We start from the raw sequence: 22,831 nt of genomic DNA, 5'->3' as shown, positions 1-22,831 counted from the left end.
CATATCGCTTCTAGAGAAAGACATTTTTAAACTTAAACAGGAAATTTCTTGTTCAATTGATATTTATTTCTAATTTTGTTCTTTGCTCTGCATTTTAAGCCATTTTTTCATTTTTAAATATTTTTTATTGTAAAGATACTGTAAGGAGGGGTTTCAGTTCCATGAATAATGTAATGAGTATATTTCCTATTGAGGATTGTTACCCCCTCCTTTGTTTTACCACTACCATCCCTACTCTTCCCTACCTCCCCAACTTATCCCTCCCCCCCCCAAAGTTGTAAAGTTTGTTTTCAACATAGTGTCTTGTATATATGGACATATAAGATGATGCTAAGAGAAATGAACCCCAAGATAAGGGCTCAAGAGATTTTTTTTGTTGCTGTTTTTTCTAAATGTACTATGTGATTTTTTTTGTTTCTTTTGTATGTTTTTCTCCCATGGTTTAACCCCTGTTGTCACTGCCTTTTGGGTTTTTTATTTATTTTTATTTTTATTTTTTGCTGGTTGTGGGGCCTAAACTTTGAGCCTGAGTACCGTCCCTCAACAATTCAGCTCAAGGCTAGAGCTCTACCATTTGAGCCACAGAGCCACTTCCAGCTTTTTCTGCTTATGTGGTGCTGAGGAATTGAACCCAGGGCCTCATGCATGCAAGGCAAGCACTCTACCACTGAGCCAATTTTCCAGCCATTTTAAGCAATTTTCAAACACTGGGTTTGATTTGATGATAAATAGCCTGTTAAAATCTCCCTCATCTCTCTTTAGGAGAAGCATATATGGAATATTTGGTTGCTATATTCTTGATAAATCAATTCAGCAAATTCCCACTGTTGAAAGAGTCAAGAAATTACTAAGAACTAATTGACTTTGACATTTTACTGAACAGCTGGAGAGAATGTCTGCCTCTCACATATTAATTATTTCATAAATTCAACTGAAGTGATAAGAACAACATATGTGAATTTTTTGAAAGATAAATCAAACATGAAATAGACGACATAGTATTGGATGTCAATATTCTTGAAGTCCGTGGTAACATAAGACTTCATGAAGTAAGTTGTGTCTGAAGTCTAATTTTAAATGTACATCATTTTATACAAGCATTAAATGTGCTTGCAAAAAGTGGAAAAGAATTTGGCCAGTAAAAAACTATGACCAAGATCCTGGGCCACTTGTCTAAAACACAGTATTAGAATATTTTTTAGATAGAAAGAAAAAATGATTTAGCTGCTGGATCTCAGCTACTGAGTAGCTAGGATTATAGGAATGGGACACTAGAACCTACCTTTAATCTGCATTTTTAGATAGTATGGCTTTATCGTTAGCTCATAATAAAGAAAAAAAGCATTCAGCTTTATGTGCTACCAATTTTAAATAATCCTCATTTTAAATAATTCTTAATAATTTTAAAGTTGTAATCACCAGAGTCAGAGACAAAAGACATGCTAGCTACCTCTCCAGTTGGTGGACTGCAGTGCTATAAAATTTTAGTGTGTCACTGTCCTGCTTTATCATTTCATCCCAGTTACTTCAATTCCACTTCAAAAGTTTAGTTTTCTTTTCTTTTTTACTAATCAGTCTTTCTCTTCTCTAAACAATGTAGATTCCCATATTTGCATTTCAGAACTCCTTTTTTACCATATTTAAAGATTCTTACAATTATACTTTTAAGAAAATCATTAAATGTATATTATGTGCAGAAATTTATTTCAAGCAATGCAAGATTTGAGCTGGTAGAAGTCGCTCCCAAACTGTGGGAATAAGTGCTTTGTCATATAATTAACATCATGTCTACTAGAATGAATGATTTCAAGATTTAAATGATTCTTTCTCCCTTTCTCTCTCTCACCTACATACACATATGTGCAACAATACATCATGTAGTTATGAGAAAAATGAGAATTGGAGACAAATTGTTTTCAAATCCATTCTAAGTGGTTTAAGATTAACTTGAAGGGAGGGGTGGGGAGGATGGGATGGGAAGGGGAAACAAAGGAGGAGGCTACAATGCTTGATAAAAAATGTTCTCATTGTCTTGCCCATGTAATTGTAACCCCTCTGTACAGTATTTTCACAATAAAAAAGATTAACTTTAAGTGGTTAAGATTAACTTGAATGTGTCCTATAAAAAGTCTCATATTTCATAATCACTTATAAAAATCATAGAGTTGGTTACTTATGGACTGCATATCGAGCTAAAATTCATCAATAACCAGAGTCAAATACTGTAAAATGGGACATTATGTATATGAAAAGTTATAAATGTATGTACAATTTTGGCCAAATACCAGTTGAATGGAATAAAATTTGTGAACATACTGAATGCACAGTTCAAATTTAGGTATACTTTTTCAGGAAGTTTGCTTGTTTACCATGTAAATCACCTTGAGAAAATGTATTTCTTAAAACAAAGGAAAAATAATTCTAACAATAGGAAAATGATCTATTTACCTGGATCTTCTATAGTTAAGTTCTTTATTAACCATTGAACAATGTCTGACCCTAGAAAAGAAAACAGAAAAAGACAAACAGTTGTGAACATTTAGCTTGCACATCTTAATTTTAAGAACACTCCATTAATGATTCTCAGGTTATTAATAATTCAATAACAAATTATGGCATGAGATTAAAAATGAATATATTTCTTCAACAAGAGAAAGTGCAAGCCAGTGAATTATGAAATATAACACTTTAAGTGAAAGTAAAGCTTTCTTAGGCTCAGAATAGGCAAAGTGATTCATTCACTGAGTTAATGTTCATTGAATGCCTACCGTGTATAATTCTTCTTATAAAATTATCTAATACTTCAAAGTATAGATCTCATTTTCTTTCTGGTTATTCCTATCTCCTCCTTTGCTCACTCTCAAGCCAAACCAAATTTGTCTTTGGGTTTTCAACATTCAGGTTCATTTTAAGCCTGTGTCTCTATTTGCACTATGTTCAGTGCTTGACATGCACCGTTAGTGTTTTGAGATCTTCATAGGCACACTAAGATTCTCTAGGTACAATAAAACTTTGGCTGACTTTCACTTTTGCCTACTGAGTTGCCCCCCAGCCACCCTAGATTTTCACTGGAATCCCTGTGGTCTTTAATTTCAGTGTGGTTTGTCCCACTTTAGACCTCAGAGTTGTTTATTTGATGCAATCCCTAAAGGATAGTCTGATATTCATCGAATGTTATTTAAAGCGGAGTAACTGCTTAACTGTCGGTGGGGAATATAAAACATATATATATATATATATATATATATATATATATTCACTACCTACAGAAAACATGAGGAAAGATCTGCAGCAAACAATATCTCAACAACAGATGCTGGAGGGGATGTGGACAGAAGGGAACCCTACTGCATTGTTGGTAGGAGTGTAAACTTGTTCAACCACTTTGGAAAGCAGTATGGAGGTTCCTCAAAAGACTCCACATAGAGCTCCCCTATGACCCAGCAATCCCACTTCTGGCCATTTACCCAAATGATCACAAACAAGGCCATACTAAGGCTACCAGTACAACTATGTTTATCGCAGCATTATTCACCATAGCTAAGATATAGAACCAACCCAGATGCCCCTCAGTAGATGAATGGATCAAGAAAATGTAATATATATAATATAATATATATATACATATATATATATACATATAAAATGGAATTCTATGCTTCCATCAGAAAGGATCAAACCATTCCACTTGTTAGGAAATGGAAAGACTTGGAAAAAACTTATTAGGTGAAGTAAGCCAGACCAAAAGAAATATAGGTCCCATGGTTTCCCTCATTTGCAATAATTAGTAGAGGTCTAGGATAATATTATATCAGATGAGCAGAAAAGCTCAAAAGCTGTGTTACATATGACCACATAAGATGATGCTAAGTGAAATGAACCACGAGATATGGACACAAGAGGTCTTTCTTTGTTGTTATTGTTTTTAATGTACTATGTGATTTTTTTGTTTCCTTTCTATGGTCTTCCTACTGTGATATATCCCCGTCATCACTGTACTTGATTTTGGTACCCTGCATCTTGTATATACATTTATCTAATTTGAGGAGTGGAAGGGGAATAACAAAATTTTGAAACAAGGACACAGGATGACCCATTGCAACAATGATACCCACAAAACAGCATATTGGAAATGTACTTTACAACTTCAGGGTGGTGGAGGGGGTATAAGGGAGGTTGGGGAGGGAATAGATAGTGAGAGAGCACAAGGGAGGGGTAACAATGCTTGAAAAGAAATGTACTCATTGCCTTACTCATATAACTATAACCCCTCTGTACAGCATCTTTACAATAAAATAAAATAAAGGAACTGTATAATGTTATATGGTAGAAAACAGTAGAAACAATTTATTGTGCACTTTCTACATACTGACACTGAGAATAGTAATTTGAAACCCACAGAAGAGGTGATATGAATTAAATAGGTCTAGAATTCCGGGCATTAAAAAAAATTCTGGATTGCTTTTCTGTAAGTAAGGCAGAGAAAAAGATACGCAAGATTTTTTTCAGCAAAACTATGCCATCAACTTTAATTTAAGGAATTGCCTTGTTCTGTAAGTCAAAATGAAACTCAGGTATGTGGTCCATTCCTATAATCCCAGCACTTGAGAGGCTAAGCCAGGAGGATCACTAGTTTGAGTCATGCTTGGACTACACAGTGAAACTTGTCTCAAAAACAACAGACAAAGAAAAAAAAATAGAGGAATTGTGAGTCACCATTTCAGTTTGTTGTGATCTTATGAGCCAGCATTGAAAGGTCAGTGTAGAAGTGAACTAAAACAGAATTAGAGGATTAGAGATGGGAGCTGTAATCCTAGTTGCTCAGGATTTGAGATTTGAGGATTATGGTTTGAAGCCAATTGGGGCAGAAAAGTCTATGAGACTCTTCTCTCCAACTAATCAGCAAAAAGGCTGAAGTGGAGCTGTGGCTCAATTGGTAGAGTGCTAGCTTTGAGCAAAACACCTCAGGGACAGAACCCAGGCCCTGAGTTCAAGCCCCAGGACTGACAAAAGAAAGCAAATCATAAGTAGAAGTCACGTGCTTTGGACTTTGGGACTAATTAGATATGAAAGTTGTAACTAAGTGGGATTATTGAAGAAATCAAAGATTCTGGGTCCAGGAGCATTGAAGAATAGAATGTTGAAACTGAGCAGAAAGAGAGGCAGAAATTGTGATGTCCATTGATACTAAATTTGTGGTTTACTAAAAAAAATTGTGAACTCCTGAGTATGTATAGTAAGTTGTGCCCTCATCTATGTGTGAATAAAATTGTAGTATGAAAGAAATCACATTTTATCCTCTCCTGGAAACTAGCTGAGATGCTGTCAGCTACAGAACTGGCAGATTCATGACACTATCATTGGTTAAGTGATTCTAGCTGCCTGAAGTGAGAGTTCAAAACTAAGTTCAAAATGAACTTGATCATTGAACCTGACAATCAAATTATAACTATTAAGGAAACACTCATACTAAACATCATCCCCCCTGCTGCCAAGGGAAACTGAGGCAGGTATATTCTAGGCATGTGCATAAAGATACAGCCTTGGCCCTTGAGTTTTTGAGACAAACTAGATAGCCCTTATAGCTCAGGCTGACCTGGAACTCACTCTGTAGTCCAGGCTGGACTCCAGCTCACAGTCCTTCTGTTTCCATTTCTCAAATGCTCCAGATTATAGATAAATGCTGCCAGACCTAGTCCAAAATCAATTTAAATATGCATGCATTTAAAAATAACTTTATGTGTTGACTGTAACTCTGTATTCTACTGTAGCTGTTCATTTTACAGATGCCTTTGATTTAAGCACACTTGAGAAGATGGTTCTTCTAGGTCCTAAAGGAAGTTGTGTTAAGACAGCTCTAACTGTAAGGAAAGACTCCAGTATCCAAAGGTGCAATCTTTGGGGCCTGGGGTTTTAGCTCAATGATGGGGTGTACATTTAGCATTGCCAGCATCCAGAATTCCATCATCACTAGGCTGGAAAAAAAGAGAAAGAGCACTGCAGAAGGAAAATAAAGAATGCAGGGTCAGGCATAATGGCCTATGTCTGTAGTCTCAGCACTTGGAGGCAGAGGCTCACGAGCAGAGGCTAGTTTGAGTGCTGGCGTGAGAGAGCAGCGTGGGCCACACCGCAAGACCATGTCCTTCCCAACCAAGAAAGCAGAACACACTGTCCTCATCCTCACATGTTAAATCTTCCCTTTAAAATGAAAACGAAAATTCAGTTTTCAAATAAACATTCATGCAGTAGGCTTGACTTCAGTTTTCATAGCTGAGCATCTATTTGGGATCCATATGTGAGCAGCCACTAGAAAAGCTCCATTTTCTACTCAAACTGTATGTGGTTTTTTATTGTGAAGAATAATTGAAAATTACTTTTAGAAGAAGGCTTTTATGGAAATACTGCATGTTATTTTTTGAATAGGACCTCTAGTAAATATTTTGCCCAAGCTGGACTACAACTCTGATCCTTTTGATCTTTACCTACGGAGAAGTTATGACTACAGGTGTGAGTTACTAGTGCCCTTCACTTTACTTCTTTACTTCCCTTCCCTTCTCCTTCCCCTTCCCTCTTTCCTTTGCCTTCCCTCTCATTTCCCTTTTTCCTTCTCTTCTCTTCTTTTCCCCTTCCTCTTTTACTTTTCCCTTCCCCTTTCCCTTCCCTTCCTTCTTTTTCTAAGCAGAAATACCAATATGTCTAATTGGGAACTACATTTAATTCAAGGGGTCAAAAACTTTTGTGACTTAGTAGCCTAGTTTTTGTATTTCTGTCAAAGGTATTTTCTAAGTTCAGCTCTGAAAGAATCAGTTTAATGGGACTTGACCAATTGACAATGTTACCTAGCAGATGGTACAGGACTTTGTCATGAAGTCAGTTTTAAATTGTAACATTATTTTTTCTCTCTTTAGATGCATATCCAAGCAACCATGCTCACCCATTCTGCATCCATGAAGGTGGGGATAGAGGGAGTCAGATAAAGAGGGAAAAGTTCAGTTTCCTAATGGAATTAGAGGACTGAAATCAAAGCAGACCATCAGAGTCCTCTTGAGATCTCTGACTGAAGCTTACAATGCAGAACTACAGCCAAAAGTAGTGTTGGTGAGGAAGCTCATCATTCCAGAAGTTTCCTGCCTTTATGTTTAATGAACGAAGGAGTAGCTCTAATGAGACTTTCCATATTCAAATGTAAATGTCAAGATTATTCTAGAGTTCTTTCTGTGTTTATTCTGGATGCCTCAGAAGAAAACACTGAGCTTTGTGAAAGTTCACTTTGATAGCAGCCTGTCAAAACTCAATCCCTTCCCAGCACCTGACCACTTGTTTTGAGTTCTTAGAAGGAGTAATCACCTTTACAGCCAGAAAGCTATGTGCTTTCTCCATTTGGTGAACATAGTAGATATTTCTTGATTGTGCAATCCCAGTGCCATGATTTGAAATAAATAAATAAGCAAACAGCAAAACTAAGCAAGAGAATTCTTTCCCGCAGAGCTTGTGTTTTTCCAAATGCTATACTGAAGCAGACAGGGATACACATGGGGACAAGACAGAGGTTCTTGGCCCTTATAGCTGATGGATGGAGTGTGCCTGTCCTTTATACCATTATTGTTCTAGTCTTGGGGGAAAAAACAAATCCTACGGATTCAAATCACATCGGAGGAAATCTCAAAGCAGTTTTCTTCACATTATCATCCTCATGATACCAGACCCTGGGGCACTCCAACCACCTGTTGAGAGGATCTGTCCAGACCTCTGCTGCCAGGGCAACTAACCTCTCCTTGTCAGTGCTACCTGCACTCCCTACATGCTCTTCTCTTCACACCTGCTGCCCACATTCTCCACATACCCCTTCCCTTCCTCAACACCCTTTTTCTGCTTGGGAAAGAAACCTCCACTGAGTGCTTTGCCTAAGCTGTCCTTATCTCTATGAGTCACTACTTCTGTTGTTACTGGAATAGAAGATCCCCCAAATCCTTTATCAATATCGTTTCTTTCTTTCATGACTCTACTAATCATATTCTTTCTTCTCTTCAGCTGACCTTCAGTGTGGAAATTAGCTTATCTGGCAAGCCTGTTCTGCCCATGTGCATTCTACCTTACAAGGCATTTCCACTAGACGTTTTGGTAATATTCTTATAACACATTTTACTTCCCAGAGGTTTCATTGTCTGCTTTTCACTTTTGTTTGCCTTCCTCTCCACACAAACTGTTTCCAGAGACTGGGAATGTGTTTCCTCCAACTTTGGATCCCAAACACCCCAACCATTTTCTGACATGAAACAGTGGTCAGATGTTGAAGGAACAGATAAGGGAACAGCAAGACTCCTTTCCCTACATCCTGCTTTAAGAGTGTTTATTTATGGAAGGCATCCTTCACAGAGAACACTAGCCCTGTGTAATTCTCAACTGCCGTAAGTACCTTTCACAATGCCAACATTTCTAAAGCTAATTCACTATACCACTCATACTTAAAGCAACAATATCAAACAGCTGGGCATCTATCTGCTCTCCCTACCATGCTGTAGACCTGAGTGGTGGAAAGGCTTCCCGCCCTTACCTTGCACTGACATGGCTGCAACATATGACTCTGTGATCATCCTCACAGACTAGTGTTTACCCTCAGGTTCAAGTGTCAATGACCAATGTGCACATGCCCAACCTGCATTAGAGGTTCACAAAAAACATTAAGCATATGCATATTCACACACTGCAAATGTTTAAGTGTGATGAAGCAAGACCTTCAAGCAAGCAGAATGTTATGAATTTGTTTGGTAGTCTTTACAAAAGTGAACTCTTCATAATTTCTGCTAAAATCGTTGAAGAAAAGGGGTTTTAACCACAAAGGAAGGAATGTGTGTGTATTCTAGCTAATCAGGAGGCTGAGATCTAGAGAATTACAGGTTAAACCTCTCAGACTCTGTCTCCAAAATACCTAGCAAAAAGCCAGGCTGGAACATTTGCCAGTGGCTCATGCCAACAATCCTAGCTACTCAAGAAGCTGAGCTTTGAGGATCCCAATTCGAAGCCAACCCAGGCAGAAAAGTCCCTATGAGACTCATCACCAATTACACACTCAAAAACCAAAAGTGGCACTGTGGCTCAAGTGGTAGAATGCTAACCTTGAGCACAAAGAGGCTCAGGGACACTGTCGAGGCTCTGAGTTCAAGCCCTACAACTGACCAAATAAAAGCCAGGCTGAAGGCATGGCTCAAGAAGTAGAGTGTCAGTCATGAACAAGCCAAGCCATTTTGAGGCTCTAAATTCAAACCTTGGTAACAGAAATACATAACACAAAAAAAGAAAAAGAATGCCATAGAAAATCCACATTTTGATGGGATAACTGTTCTTAAAATTCCTCAACCAAAGATGTTTTATATGTCTAGGAAATGGAAATAGTTCCCCAACACTGCTCTTAGTTCTGTGAAATGGTATAACAAGCATGCCATAGAGCATGACATAGAGCAAACACTGAGCCACTGTGGGAGTAGGGTTATGGATTTGTACTGCTAGAGAAGAAGGAACAGAGTTATACAGATCCCTTGAGCCCTTGGAAGAAATAATAGCATCCTACTCTTCACATTTTCCCAACTCTCTTCAAGTTGCCTCGAGACAGATTGTGGTTAAATGCTCATTGAATGAGTGATTCAATGATGATAGACATATACTTTGTGTGTGAAGGACTCTAAATGCCCTTGCATTTATGACACTCAATGGATTTCTTTTTTTAAATTTTATTTTGTGTAAAGATGCTGTACAGAGGAGTTACAGTTACATGAGTAAGGCAATGAGTACATTTCTTGTTGAACATTGTTACCCTTCCCTTGTTTTTCTCCCACTATCCCTTCCCTCCTCCACCTCCCTCCTTCACACCTCCCTATCCCCCACCCAAAGTTGTAAAATTCATTTCCAATATACTGTCTTGTGGATATCATTGTTGCAATAGGTCATTCTGTGCCCTTGTTTCAGCATTTTTTCCCCTTCCCATCCCCAAATCAGACAAATGTATTTACAAGATACAGAGAACCAAAACTACGTACATTGATTGACAACAGGGGATATACCATAGGAGGAAGAAAATACAAAGGAAACAAAAAAAAATCACATAGGACATTAAAAACAACAACAAAGAAAGACCTCTTGTGTCTAGATCTCAGGGTTCATTTCACTTAGCATTATCTTATATGGTCATATGTAACATAGCTTTTGAGCTTTTCTGCTCATCTGATAAAATTATCCTAGTTGTATAGAAGTTATTGCAAATGAAGGAAATGATGGGACCTATAGTTCTTTGGATCTGGCTTATTTCATTTAATATGATTTTTTCCAAGTCTTTCTATTTCCTAACAAGTAGGATGGTGTCATCATCCTTTCTGATGGAAGCAAAGAATTCCATTGTATATATACATACCACATTTTCTTGATCCATTCATCTACTGAGGGACATCTGGGTTGGTTCCATATGTTAGCTATGGTAGCCTCGGTATGGCCTTGTTTGTGATCATTTGGGTAAACACCCAGCAGTGGGTTTGCTGGGTTATAGGGGAGTTTTCTAAAGGGATTTCTACAACATGATAGATATCCTGTAGTTTTAAAAACTAAAATGATTTAAAATTGTTTTTCATGAAAAGTGTGACAATTAGAAATCCATTGGTCCTTTTGTAATAGCCCCACAAACAGACCGATGGATTTCTAACTGTCACACTTTTCATGAAAAACAATTTTAAATCATTTTAGTTTTTAAAACTACAGTGTCTGTCATGTTGGAAAAATCCCTTTAAAAACCTGGCCTTTATTCTTTATGAAATCAACATAATGACATAGAATTTCTTCTTCAGTCTTTCAACTAATTAGTAGCTAGTATCTAATGACATTTCCTTTCTGGTGATGACTTGAGGCCAACTAGTCAGTACATCCTATTCACAGTGATAAGCATGCCTGCTCAGCCATTGTCACCTCTGAGCATGCAACACAACAACTAGACAACTTGGGTCCTGATGGTTCATGCCTATATTCCTAAAATACTCAGGAGGCTGTGATTTGGAGGACAGAGATTTGAGGCCAAACTGAGAATATTCTGCTAGATTCTGTCTCCAAAATAACCTGCAAAACATGATGACTGGGAATGTTACTGGAGAGATAGAGTGCCAGACTTAAGTTCAAACCCAATAATGAGAGAGAGAGAGAGAGAGAGAGACAGACAGACAGACAGACAGACAGACAGACAGACAGACAGACAGAGAAAGAGAGGAAGGGAGCGATAATAATACTGAAAGGTTAATAAAACCACCAAAGTTTCTTTATTTTACCACTTTTGATTAGAAAGAATAATCTTTCAGGGAAGTAATAAACGTAAAACTGTAAAGCTATAAATGAAGAGTTACCTGGAAGTAAGCTAAGGAGCTACATTTAGGTCTCAGGGACAAACAGGCTCTGCTGTTGTCACAATTGTCTTTACCTTACTCATTGTAGTTCTTTTCCGGGCATTTTGTTTCTCCCTTAAAAAAAAAACAAAAAACAAAAACAAAACCTTTGATGTCCCACCCATATAGTGGATTATGAAAGCTCATAGCTCCTGGGTTTACATCTCTGCCCCTAAAAGCATTAAACAGTATGAGACTGAAATAATGTAGTCATACTTTCTAACTCCTGATGAAAGATCTCAGCTGGGGGGGGGGGGGGGGCGGGAGGGAGGAGATGTCAAATGTCCTCAGAAAGGTGAAATCCCAGTACAGAAATATGGCTTTGCTGAAGGAGGCATGTTTGGTAACATTTCTCAGAATGAATAGGTGCCTGGCAGACCCAACAATGGGTGGGAACTACAGCGTCCTTCCAGTTTCTTCAGCTTTTATATTTCTATGAGGAGGGAAGAAAGCACACAAGAGAGGAGTCATGGAGCTAGCTCAAAAGCCCAATGTCAAATTTTGAATGAAATGAATATGCAATCCTGCCTTTTTGTGAGCACAAATAAGTTTTGTTCTACAAAATCACTAGATTCCTGAAAAACACTGTGAATACTTCTTGCATATGAAGAAAACTGAACTTCATTCACATTAAAATAGCTGTTCAAAGGAGCCTTGTGGTAGGTATATAATTATATGCTTTAAATGAATATCTTTTAAGTGAATGATTCATTTTCTAAAATAAAGAACTGACATCTAATTGAGTATAGTGTCCCCTTCAATTTTGCATATGAGGCCATATTTAAAGGTTATTCAGTTCCCATGGAGTTACAATTAATTTCTAATCACAGTTTGAAACTGGGTCAAATTGGCAATGTAAAGCACATCTTCCAATCATCAATAGGTGATACTTTTAACTAATATTTAATTAACTAATATATCTATATTACAAATAGTAATATAATAATCAAGACAGACTTTAGTAAATCTGAGATATATTTTAAATTTAGTGCAAAACATTTAAAATGTAGAGGAAATACTATTTATCTGTATGTGTAGCTATGATGGCAAAAAAGTAAATGATCTGGGTAGTTACATGTAAAGTAAATTATCTGGATGGTTTCCATATCATTGTCCTGAAAACAGAATTACAGAAAACATTGAACATCATCACTATAACATGAATCAGCAAATTAAAGAAACAGAAAGGAATCCAGCAATGGTGGCTCATACTTGTAATCCTAACTACTCAGATGTTGAAATCTCCTTCACAAGGAGGAAAGAAAAAAAGAAATCTCCATGACTTGTATTAGAGGTAAGATTCCTCTTATTATTTTTTTGCATCAGTACTGGGGCTTGAACTTGGGACCTAGCTTTTTAGGTCAAGGCTGGCATTACCACTTAAGCCATAACTTCACTTCTGGTTAATTAGAGATAAGACTTTCATGAACTTAACCTGTCTAGGCTGGCTTCAAACTGCAACCCTCAAATCTCAGCCTCCTGATTACAGGGGTAAACTCCCAGGGCCTGGAATTCCATGCAAGATTATTATAGATAGGCAGCACAACTCAGATCTAGGGAATTAGAGTCAGATATGCTTGCTTTCAGCAATTCTCCAGAGTTCCTCTATAAAAGTTTCTCCCCCTACCAATTAGCATCTTCTGTGCTGGGTAAAAAATGATTCCCTTGTATAGTATCTCTAAAGGAGCCAATGTCTTCAGAATTTAGTGTAACAGGATACCTGACTGCAGGTTTCAGTGATGGAGTCTAGGAGGGTAAAGCCGTGAAGCTTTATATCAACTAGATAGAGAGATGATAGATAGATAGATAGATAGATAGATAGATAGATAGATAGATAGATAGATAGATAGATAGACCGACCATAGATATAGATGTATAGATAGATAGATCTATATATCAACTTATCTATCTAGATAGATATCTAGATATCTGTAGATAGATATCTATGAAGATAGGTACATCTATCTATAGATACATACCTAGAGAGATGATAGATCTATCTATCTATCTATCTATCTGTCTGTCTGTCTGTCTATCTATCTATCTATCTATCTATCTATCCCCTCCTTCTTGACACAGGATTTTTGACAAATTTATTCTTAGTTCAAGGCAAATTTTCTTTTTATTTTAGTAAGTTTTGTATTGTGAAAATACTGTACAGAGGGGTTACAATCACATGAGCAAGGTAATGAGTACATTTCTTATCAAGCATTGTTGTCTCCTCCTTTATTTTTCCCCTGCCATCCCTTCCCTTCCCTCCCATCTCTGCAACTACATCCCCTCCCCCACCCCACCCCCGTCAAACTGTAAAGTTCGTTTTTCAACATAGCGTATTGTACATCTCATTGTTGCAATGGGTCCACCTGTATCCCTATTTAAACAAAGTTTTTTTTCCCTTCCCCTCCCCAAATTATACCAACATCAAATACAGTGAAAACAGAGGTTATACCATGGGGGAGGGATATAAAAACAACAAAAAATCACGTGGTACCTTAGAAATATGTTAGAAACAATAGCAAGAAAGAAAAATCCACTTGTGTCCTTATCTTGAGGTTCATTTGACTTAACATCATCTTATCTGACCTCTCCTGCTTGTCTCAGATAGTGCAAACAAGGGAAACCATGGGACCTATGTTTCTTTGGGCCTGGCTTACTTCACTTAATATAATTTCTTCCAAGTCTTTCCATTTCCTAACAAATGGGGCATTGCCATTCTTTTGGATGGAAGCATAGAATTTCATTGTGTATATATGCCACATTTTTCTGATCCATTCATCTATGGAGGGGCATCTGGGTTGGTTCCATATCTTAGCTATGGTAAATAATGCTGCAATAAACATAGTTGTGCTGGTAGCTTTAGTATGGTCTTGTTTGTGATCATTTGGGTAAATGCCCAAAAGTGGGATTGCTGGGTCATAGGGGAGCTCTATGTGAAGTCTTTTGAGGCACCTCCATATTGCTTTCCGAAGTGGTTGAACAAGTTTACACTCCCCCCAACAATGCAGTAAGGTTCCCTTCTGTCCACATCCCCTCCAGCATCTGTTCTTGTTAGAATTCTTGATTATAGCCATTCTAACTGGGGTGAGGTGGAATCTCAATGTTGTTTTGATTTATATTTCTTTTTTTTTTTTTTTTTTTTTTTTTTGTCGCTCGTGGGGCTTGAACTCTGGGCCTGGGCGCTGTCCCTGAGCTCTTCAGCTCAAGGCGAGCGGCTCTACTACTTGAGCCACAACTCCACTTCCGGTTTTCTAGTGGTTTATTGGAGATCAGAGTTTCACGGACTTTCCTGGCTTTGAGCTGCATCCTCAGATCTCAGCCTCCTGAGTAGCTAGGATTACAGGCATGAGCCACCAGCGGCCGGCGATTTACATTTCTTTTATGGCTAGAGAGGTTGAGCATTTCTTCATGTGTCTATTGGCCATCCTTCTTTCCTCTTCAGAGAAGTTTCTCTTTAAGTCTTTAGCCCACTTACTTATTGGGCAATTGTTTCTTTGAAGATTTGTTGTTGGGGATTTAAGTTTTTGAGTTACAAGTATATTGTAGATATAAGACCCTTGTTGGTTTTATGGCCAGTGAAGATCTTCTCCCAATCGGCGGGCTTTCTATTGATCTTGTTAGCTATGTCTGTTGCCATGCAGAAGCTCTGCAACTTCATGCAAGCCACACTTTCATATGTGACCCTTCACTCTCGTCTTTTTCTGTGCCCAAAGCTTGGTTCAGACAAACAAGAAGAGAAGACTTGAGATGATGCACTATTATCTAAGTCCTCTCCGATTAGTTTTATTTCTAGTTTGTGGCTGTCACAAATAAAGCTGAGGTGAACATTTCTTCAGACTTTTGTTTTTGTTTTTGTTTTGCCAGCAGAGTATTTCATTTCTCTGTGATAAACATCCAGAAGTTTAACTGTTGTGCCCCAAGATTATTGGATGCTTAACTTCATAATGAATTTACAAATGCTTCTTCACTGTGGATACACTGCTTCACAGTGTGCTACTAATAACCTATGAAATATCTACTTTGTATCCTGAATCATATTTGACATTTTCACCATTTTCTACTTAACCATTCTGATAAGTTCAGACAGCACATCTCATTGTGGCTTTCATGTGCATTTGTTTGTGGGGTATCTGTGGAAATCCTAGATATTCAAGAGGATGAATTCTGAAAGGTCTCTATTTGATGCCAGCTGGAAAAGTTTGCCCGACTTCATTTCCAAAATAACCATCAAAAAGCAGTGCTAGAGGTATGGCACAAGTTGTAGAGCATCAGCTATTCCAACTGCTGCAAATGTTGTTAGTTTTGTTCCAACCTGTTCTCCAAATAAGAACACATTCACCAGTTCTCGATTTAAGTTGTGGGCATTTGAAGGGGAGAAAAGATTTTTTAAAAATCCAGTTTGCAAATTATATCAGCTAAATTGGTTACTAAATCAAACCAAACTTAAAGCTTGATCAAAGGACTTATTTTGAAATTCTGCAGAAAATTCTAAATTTCTGTAAAGGAACAGAGAGATGTGTTTTTCATTTCTTTTTCCAATAGAACCAGTTCCATGGTTTAAGCATCTGAGTGAAGTACTCCAGGAAATGTGACCAACCATATAAACTTACTCATTTCCCTTCAAGTAGATTACACTGTTTTATCCACCGAAGCAGTCTGGGATCATTCCTTTGAACAGAGAGGAAACAAATAATGTAGTTCTTATGTTGTAAATGGAAATTAAGACAGAAGGGCAATCCATTTAGTGTTTACAGTTTAATTAGAAACGCTCGCAGAAAGCTTCATGGTGTTAGAAGAGCTCCTTATTAGTGCTGTCAACATAGCTCTGCTGCTTCATCTCATTTTCTTTCTCAATTTTCAGTCTCTAGAATGGAAGAACCTTTCCTTTGCATGCATCAGTAACAATGAGCAATTTACTGTTAGCTCTCCTCTGTAATAGGACAGCAGCTGCTAGGGTGTCCTTTTCCTACAGGCATAAAGCAAGTTTGCAGTTTTAATGACTCCAGTTCAGTGCACACACAGGGTGGTGGAGATGAGGGCTGCCTACAGAGCAGAGCCAAAAGACAATAACATTCCATTTCTAAATAAGCCAAAACATTCAAATTCATTGTTTTCATTTATAGAAACTATATTCATTATTAGAGTATCCATTTGGAGTCCATCTTGGACCTACTACCTTAGATTTGCTTCTTAGCACGTGTGTGACATGTAGACACAAACATGCCTGTAGTTGATGTGTGTTATGTAGAATGTAGATTCGAGAAAACTTGTGATTGGTGTGTAGCTCTGCAGTCTTGCACTGCATACCAGATGGATGGATCCACTGAAAGGATGCAGTCGATTTCAAAGTAAGAGCCAAGTATTCCCTGACTTAAGAATAAATGGGCGTTTTAGATTATCTACCTACTACTTTTAAACTTACATGAAGTGTAAAGAAATTAGGAAGGGGAACTGTTTGAGACCTAATTATTGGTTGTTGTTTTTGTTTATGTGTGCATGTTTTTAATGATTTTTTATTGTAAAGATACTGTACAGAGGGGTTACAGATATATGAGTAATGAGTACATTTCCTTTAGAGCATTGTTACCTCCTCCTTTGTTTTCCCCCTACTATCCCTTCCCTCCCCACTTCCCCAACTCCTCCCTCACCACCCCCAAAAGTGGGAAAGTTTGTTTTCAACAGTGTCTTGCATATCTCATTGTTACAATAGTCAACCTGTATCGTTGTCTCATCATTTTATTATTTTCTTTCCCCTCTCCAAATTAGAAAAATTTATATACAAGATACAGGGCACCAGAATCAAATACAGTGACAACAGGGGTTACACCATGGGGGAAGAACATACAAAAGAAACCAAAAAAAAATCACATGTTTTAGTCATTTAACATTGTTTAAAAGAGAAGGTGGAGAGGGCTGGGAAGGTGGCTCAGTGGTACAGTGCTTGCTTTGCATGGATGAGGCCCTGGGTTGGATTCCTCACCACATAAGCAGAAAAGGCTGAAGTAGTGTGTGGCTCAAGTGGTAGAACACTAGCCTTGAGCTGAAGAGCTGAGGAACAGCACCCAGGCCCAGAGTTCAGGCCCCACAATTGACAAAAAAAAAGGAAAGATAAGAAAAGAAAAGAAAGAAAAGGTGGAGAAAGGACTAAGAGTGTGTGTGTGTGTGTGTGTGTGTGTGTGTGTGTGTGTGTATATATGTATGTATGTATGTATAAAATAAGGGGTGAATTTTATTACATTGCCTGGATGTATGTAAATATCACAAGAAACCCTTTATACAATTAATTTATACTAATATAAATTAAAATAACTATAAGCCCCCTATTCATTACCTTTACAATAAAGATATATGTTAAAACTCAAAATAAATATTTAAAGAACAGAAAAAAATGGACATGGAAATGTTCCTAATGGTAATATTCCTATTTGATCTTTATGAAAACCTATTGAATTCATATCTCTGACTGAATAAATGCTACCCACATAGTAGTCCATGCTGAGAGTCCTACTTTACTTTTGGATACAAGATATATTCACTGTTTGTCCTGAGAAAGATGGTGGCAGAAGTGAGCCCTGAGCACCTGGCCCACCGGAGGTGGGAGGAGTCAGTGATAAGAAGGGAAATCAGCTGCCTCTTGGGTTCTCTCTGATCTCTGATCATTATGCTATGTGGTTAAGGCAGCAGACTTAATACAGAACAGGAATTCAGGATGGCAATATTGGATATCATTGATTGAGAACAAAATATACACAAGGCTTTTCATGTTTAGTTCCTCAGTAATGCAAATAGCATCTCTATTAGGTTGGTGTTCATATTCTCATATCATATACCTTCAAGGTAAAAATTAAGGTTAACTGATTTGTTGGTCTCACCAAAGGGAAATGTATAGATGAAACCTATGATCTTGATAAAAGAAGAAGTCTGGGATTTCCTAAATTTAATTACCCAAGGCAGATTGTGAAGATGGAAAGAGATAACAGAAACTAATCCCGTTAATAGTTACTGGTTGAAACCCATAAAAGGTTATCTCACAACCCTGATGTATATTAATTGTGGAGTTGAAACTCCTGGCATTCCAATTCCAGATGCAACCATCTCCTATATGTGCACAACATTTGCAGACACCTAAGCCCTACCGGTTCAGGGCTACAAGTATCTCTCCTTAGAGATGGCTCCATAATTTCCTGGCAAGTGTAATCCTTAGCCTCTTATCTACAGACAAAGCAAGTTCAGGATAAACAATTAATGCTTTCATTCCCCACATTTTTGTTCCAATTCCCTTAGCTGTTCGTTCCAAAAATATATTTCCAACTGTTTCCTAGCCTTACTGCTGGTAGCTCTGGAATTGGTCCCAGAACTCGGGTTCTCTGTCTAGCATCTGTGATTACTCAATAAACCCTTTCAGTTCCGAAAAGGTTGGACCTAAGGTTTATTTTAAAATTCTCATCCATGGAAATATTACCAGTTCTTGAAGGTAAGTAATACTTTTAAGCACATACAGTATTTATTTTAGCAAATTACATAGCTTATTTAGGTAAACATCATGGTAACTATAGGGAATGTAAGGACCAGGGTAGCCTTTGGTTTTAGCTTTATTTTTTTTTCGTCTTATCTGCCTTCAGCTTGTCTGGAACTATATGCATATGTCATTACCCTGACAATTTGACTAAACTTGAAGTGGACTTTTTCCCTGGCTATCTCCCATGACCTTCTCTGTATTCAATAATTCATTTTAGAAAACATAATTCTGCCTATAGTCCCTTGAGCTGTAAATTTTGCAAAACAAAACTTCTTGCTAGCTTTGCTACATCACTTATCTTTCTTTCTCAAATGCCTGAGGGCTTTCCCTTTGAATGTAATCATCAATGAAATTAGTACCTCAGAGTCTCTATGTGCATCTGTACATGTCTTACATGCTTAGGTTACAAAGCTCTTCTGTCACAAAGATGTGAAAATAATTCTCTCTCTTTTTCAGGTAAAACCAATTGTCAGACACAGAAATGATTATGATATCCCCCAAACAGTTCTTCGAAATTCACCTAACCTTGCTTTCAAAGGCATTCAGTTTTAACTGCATTCTGTTTTCTCCCCACTATTGCAGTAGCATTGAATAAAATTTTCTTTCCCTGTTTATTTTGTCTGGCTCAATGTTTGCTAAAAAGTGCACTTTTAAGATGAAGAACTAAAGCCCTCAAGTTATACCAATTTGTTCACCATCACACAGATGTGAGAGCTAGACCCAGAACCCAGGTTCTGTAATTTTAGAGATCCTGCTGGAATCATTATACTGCAAAAAGTAGTACACTTACAGAGTTATGAGAGGCATGTGAAGCTTAGCTTAGCACTTTTACATAAGAAGATCGAATACTCAAAAGGCAGAAGTTCTACAATGGAGAGAAAGGAAAATATAAGTAATGTCAAGTAGACCTTGTTGGAAGCAGGAAGCATCTCTTACTAATCTAGAAACACTAGGGGATCATAGGAATAGTACCTGAGGCCTAAACTTATTTTGATTCCCTGTGGTTGAGTGGCTCTTGGTTTTAGTCCGACTTTTACTTACCAAAGGAGGCATGAACATATTTGTATATACTCTCACTCATATTAAGGTTATGAAAGAAATGTGATTTGAACATTTTAAAGATAATCAGAGTTATATCTATTGTTATGCTTCTGTGTTCCCAACTACTAGAGAGAGAGAGAGACTAAATCTCAAAAGGGCTGAGAGTATGACTCAGATAGTAGTGCCTATCTAGCAAGTACAAAGCCCTAGGTTCAAACTGAACTACAGCTAGAAAAAAAAATGAAAAGGAGGAAGGAAGGAAGGAAAGGAGGAAGGAAGGAAGGCAAGGAGGAAGGGAGGAAGGAAAGGAGGAAGGGAGGAAGGAAGGAAGGAAGGAGGGAAGGAAGGAGGGAAGGAAGGAAGAGAAAAAGGGAGGGAGAAGGAGGGAGAAAAAGAAATGAGGAATGGGGAAGGGAAGGAGAAAGAGAAAGAAAGAGAGGAGGGAAGGAAAGAAGTCTAAATAATAAAAGTCCATAGATTGAAAGACATCAAAGAGAAAACCAAACTTTACAGCAGAAAGCCAAGTTTAGTCATAAAAACTAACATATGCATATAGAGAACCACGGAAATTGTGGAAAGAGCTGTGCATCAATATTCAAAAATGCCTTGTAGCTTATTGATTTGAAATGCTTCTCTATTAATTTTGATGAAAATAATTTAGGTCTGTCTTGTATTGTTCCCGAATTAGAAAGGCAAATGCATTACCCTCTATCAAGAACTACAGAACTTCAAGCAGATTGCTGATTACAAACTAAAGTGCTAATTTCTATCCATTTTAATTCTTGACAAATTCCTATTGAGAGCTACTGATTTTAGAAACCTTCAAGTACTGCCATAGCTATCAGACTATTGAGCTCCTGGGAGTTTGCTTCCGTGGCCAATTGATTTCAGTCTCTGTGAGGAGGATATCTAAAATGCCATCAGGAAGGGTAAGTGCCACCCCCTGACAGAGAAGACAAAATTCACATAATATGCTATCAAATACAACAAGGAACTGAGGGTAGTAGCCTAAGGTTACTGTAACAAAATATCTGAGATAAGAAACTTGAAAATGGCAAAGGTTGGTTTTGGCTCACAGGGATGGAGTTTTCAGTTCCAAGTCAGTTATTTACATTTAGGTCTACGGGGAGGCAGAGCACCAAGGTTGAGCATGAGATAGAGGAGACAGTTCACCTCATGGCAATCAAAAGCAAGGCAGCACAAGGGCATTCTAAGGTTTCTAATCTCCTTGAAGGGTATGATGGCGGTGACCACATTTCCTCTCATGAAACCCCACCACTTCCCAACAGCATCATGATCTGGGAATCAGCCCTTTATCGTATGGCCATTAGAGAATACTTACCCACAGCACTAGGTTTTAAGAAAATATGAATACACACTGGGGATGTGGTAGAATCCTCTCTCTCTCTCTCTCTCTCTCTCTCTCTCTCTCTCTCTCTCTCTCTCTCTCTCTCTCTCTCTCTCTCTCTCCCTCTCTCTCTCTCTCTCTCTCTCTCTCTCATGAATACACAATGTACATAATGCTATTGAGGAGGTGAGGCCAATGATTAAATCTAATTCTAATCATGGTAGCAGCAGCAGGTATAGTATAATGGTAGTAATTAGTGCCATGTAAGTGTATGCTTACTAAGTGCTAAAGACAGAAAACTTGTTTTTAGCATTTTAGTCTATACAACAGCAATCCTTTAGAGATTATCATTGTCTAATTCCATGGTCAAGAAAAGCAGAACAAAGAGTAGTTCAATTACTTGGCCAAAGTCACATTGCAGAAGGCTGAGATCTGGAACCACAGCCTGCTTGACATATATGCAGGTGAACAGCTAGCCCAGACTATCTTGGACATTATCATCCTCCTGCCTGAATCCCTCCCACACGCCACTGCTGGATTACAGAAGACATCATACTCTATTGAGTTTTTCATCTTTTTGTTACTGAAAATCATTGAAGCCATACTGGGGAGGAAGGATAGCTATTTTCTTCTGTCTACACCTGGAGATCCAGATAGAGAGGAGACATTAAATACACACATACACATACAGATAAGAATATATCTGTTGTCAGAACCATTTCCAGTGAATTTGGTTACCTGACAGAGGAAGCACTGGGGGAGAATACAGAACCCAAATGTTCAGCAGCTAATTCACAGCATGAATTTAATGCTGTAGATATGATTGATAAGGCACTATATTTTCTGGAAGTGCGGGCAGGCTGGAGCCTAATGGGATCCCTCAGATGAAGCTATCTACATTCATTATGCTATTAGTGTGGCAGAGTGTAAACATCACATACTGATATAGTCATGCATTCTAAATAGGACAGATTTTAATTGGAATGTTGTCTTTTTAATATTGTCTATTCTGTAACTTCTCCATAACAATCAACACCATCTGTAAATAATTAACTGAGCCATCACTTATTTAATGCATGCTTCAAAAATCTGGACATTTTTCTGACTGGGCAGTAACTATATTTCGTGCTATATTTTGCCTCCCAATATTGAGTGGAAGGCCTCATCTAATGGCAGTATTTTGAAATATTCACTGACTTTCTACATGTAAATCATTTTTATATTGAGCACCAAATTATTAACTTACTCTGGTAAGTATCATTGAGTATCCTCTCTCTAACAGGTGCCAATCTGAGTACTAGAAAGCTAACACAGCCAACCGGGCTCAGTCATGCCTGGTCTGGTTCCACTTATATGAAAGAGAAGGAATGGAAGTCACTTGTAGCTCTGTATAAATAGAATTATTCCAAATGTTATTAAGGACTGGAAAGAAAAAGAATCTTTTTTAGTCCGTCCTGGGGCTTGAACTTGGGGCTGAAGCCCTGTTACAGTGCACAAGCCTCTTCATGC

At 37.9% G+C, this 22,831-nt stretch overlaps 1 protein-coding gene across 4 annotated transcripts in view; it reads right to left on the bottom strand.

Moving 5' to 3' along the window:
* Positions 1-22,831, bottom strand: part of Rgs7 (regulator of G protein signaling 7) — a 439,988-nt gene that overhangs the window by 118,492 nt on the left and 298,665 nt on the right. For all 4 annotated transcript variants that reach the window (XM_070034266.1, XM_070034268.1, XM_070034269.1 and 1 more), the window contains exon 4: positions 2,449-2,499. In XM_070034266.1, coding sequence (XP_069890367.1) covers positions 2,449-2,499 — 51 coding nt within the window. The remainder of the gene's footprint in view (positions 1-2,448; positions 2,500-22,831) is intronic.

The sequence above is a fragment of the Dipodomys merriami genome, unplaced genomic scaffold, assembly GCF_024711535.1.
Source record: "Dipodomys merriami isolate MVZ:Mamm:240054 unplaced genomic scaffold, mDipMer1.0.p SCAF_24, whole genome shotgun sequence".
In the NCBI taxonomy this organism is placed as follows: Eukaryota; Metazoa; Chordata; class Mammalia; order Rodentia; family Heteromyidae; genus Dipodomys; species Dipodomys merriami.
The sequence above is the reverse complement of the archived record's forward strand: the minus strand, read 5'-3'. Positions and strand labels throughout refer to the sequence as shown.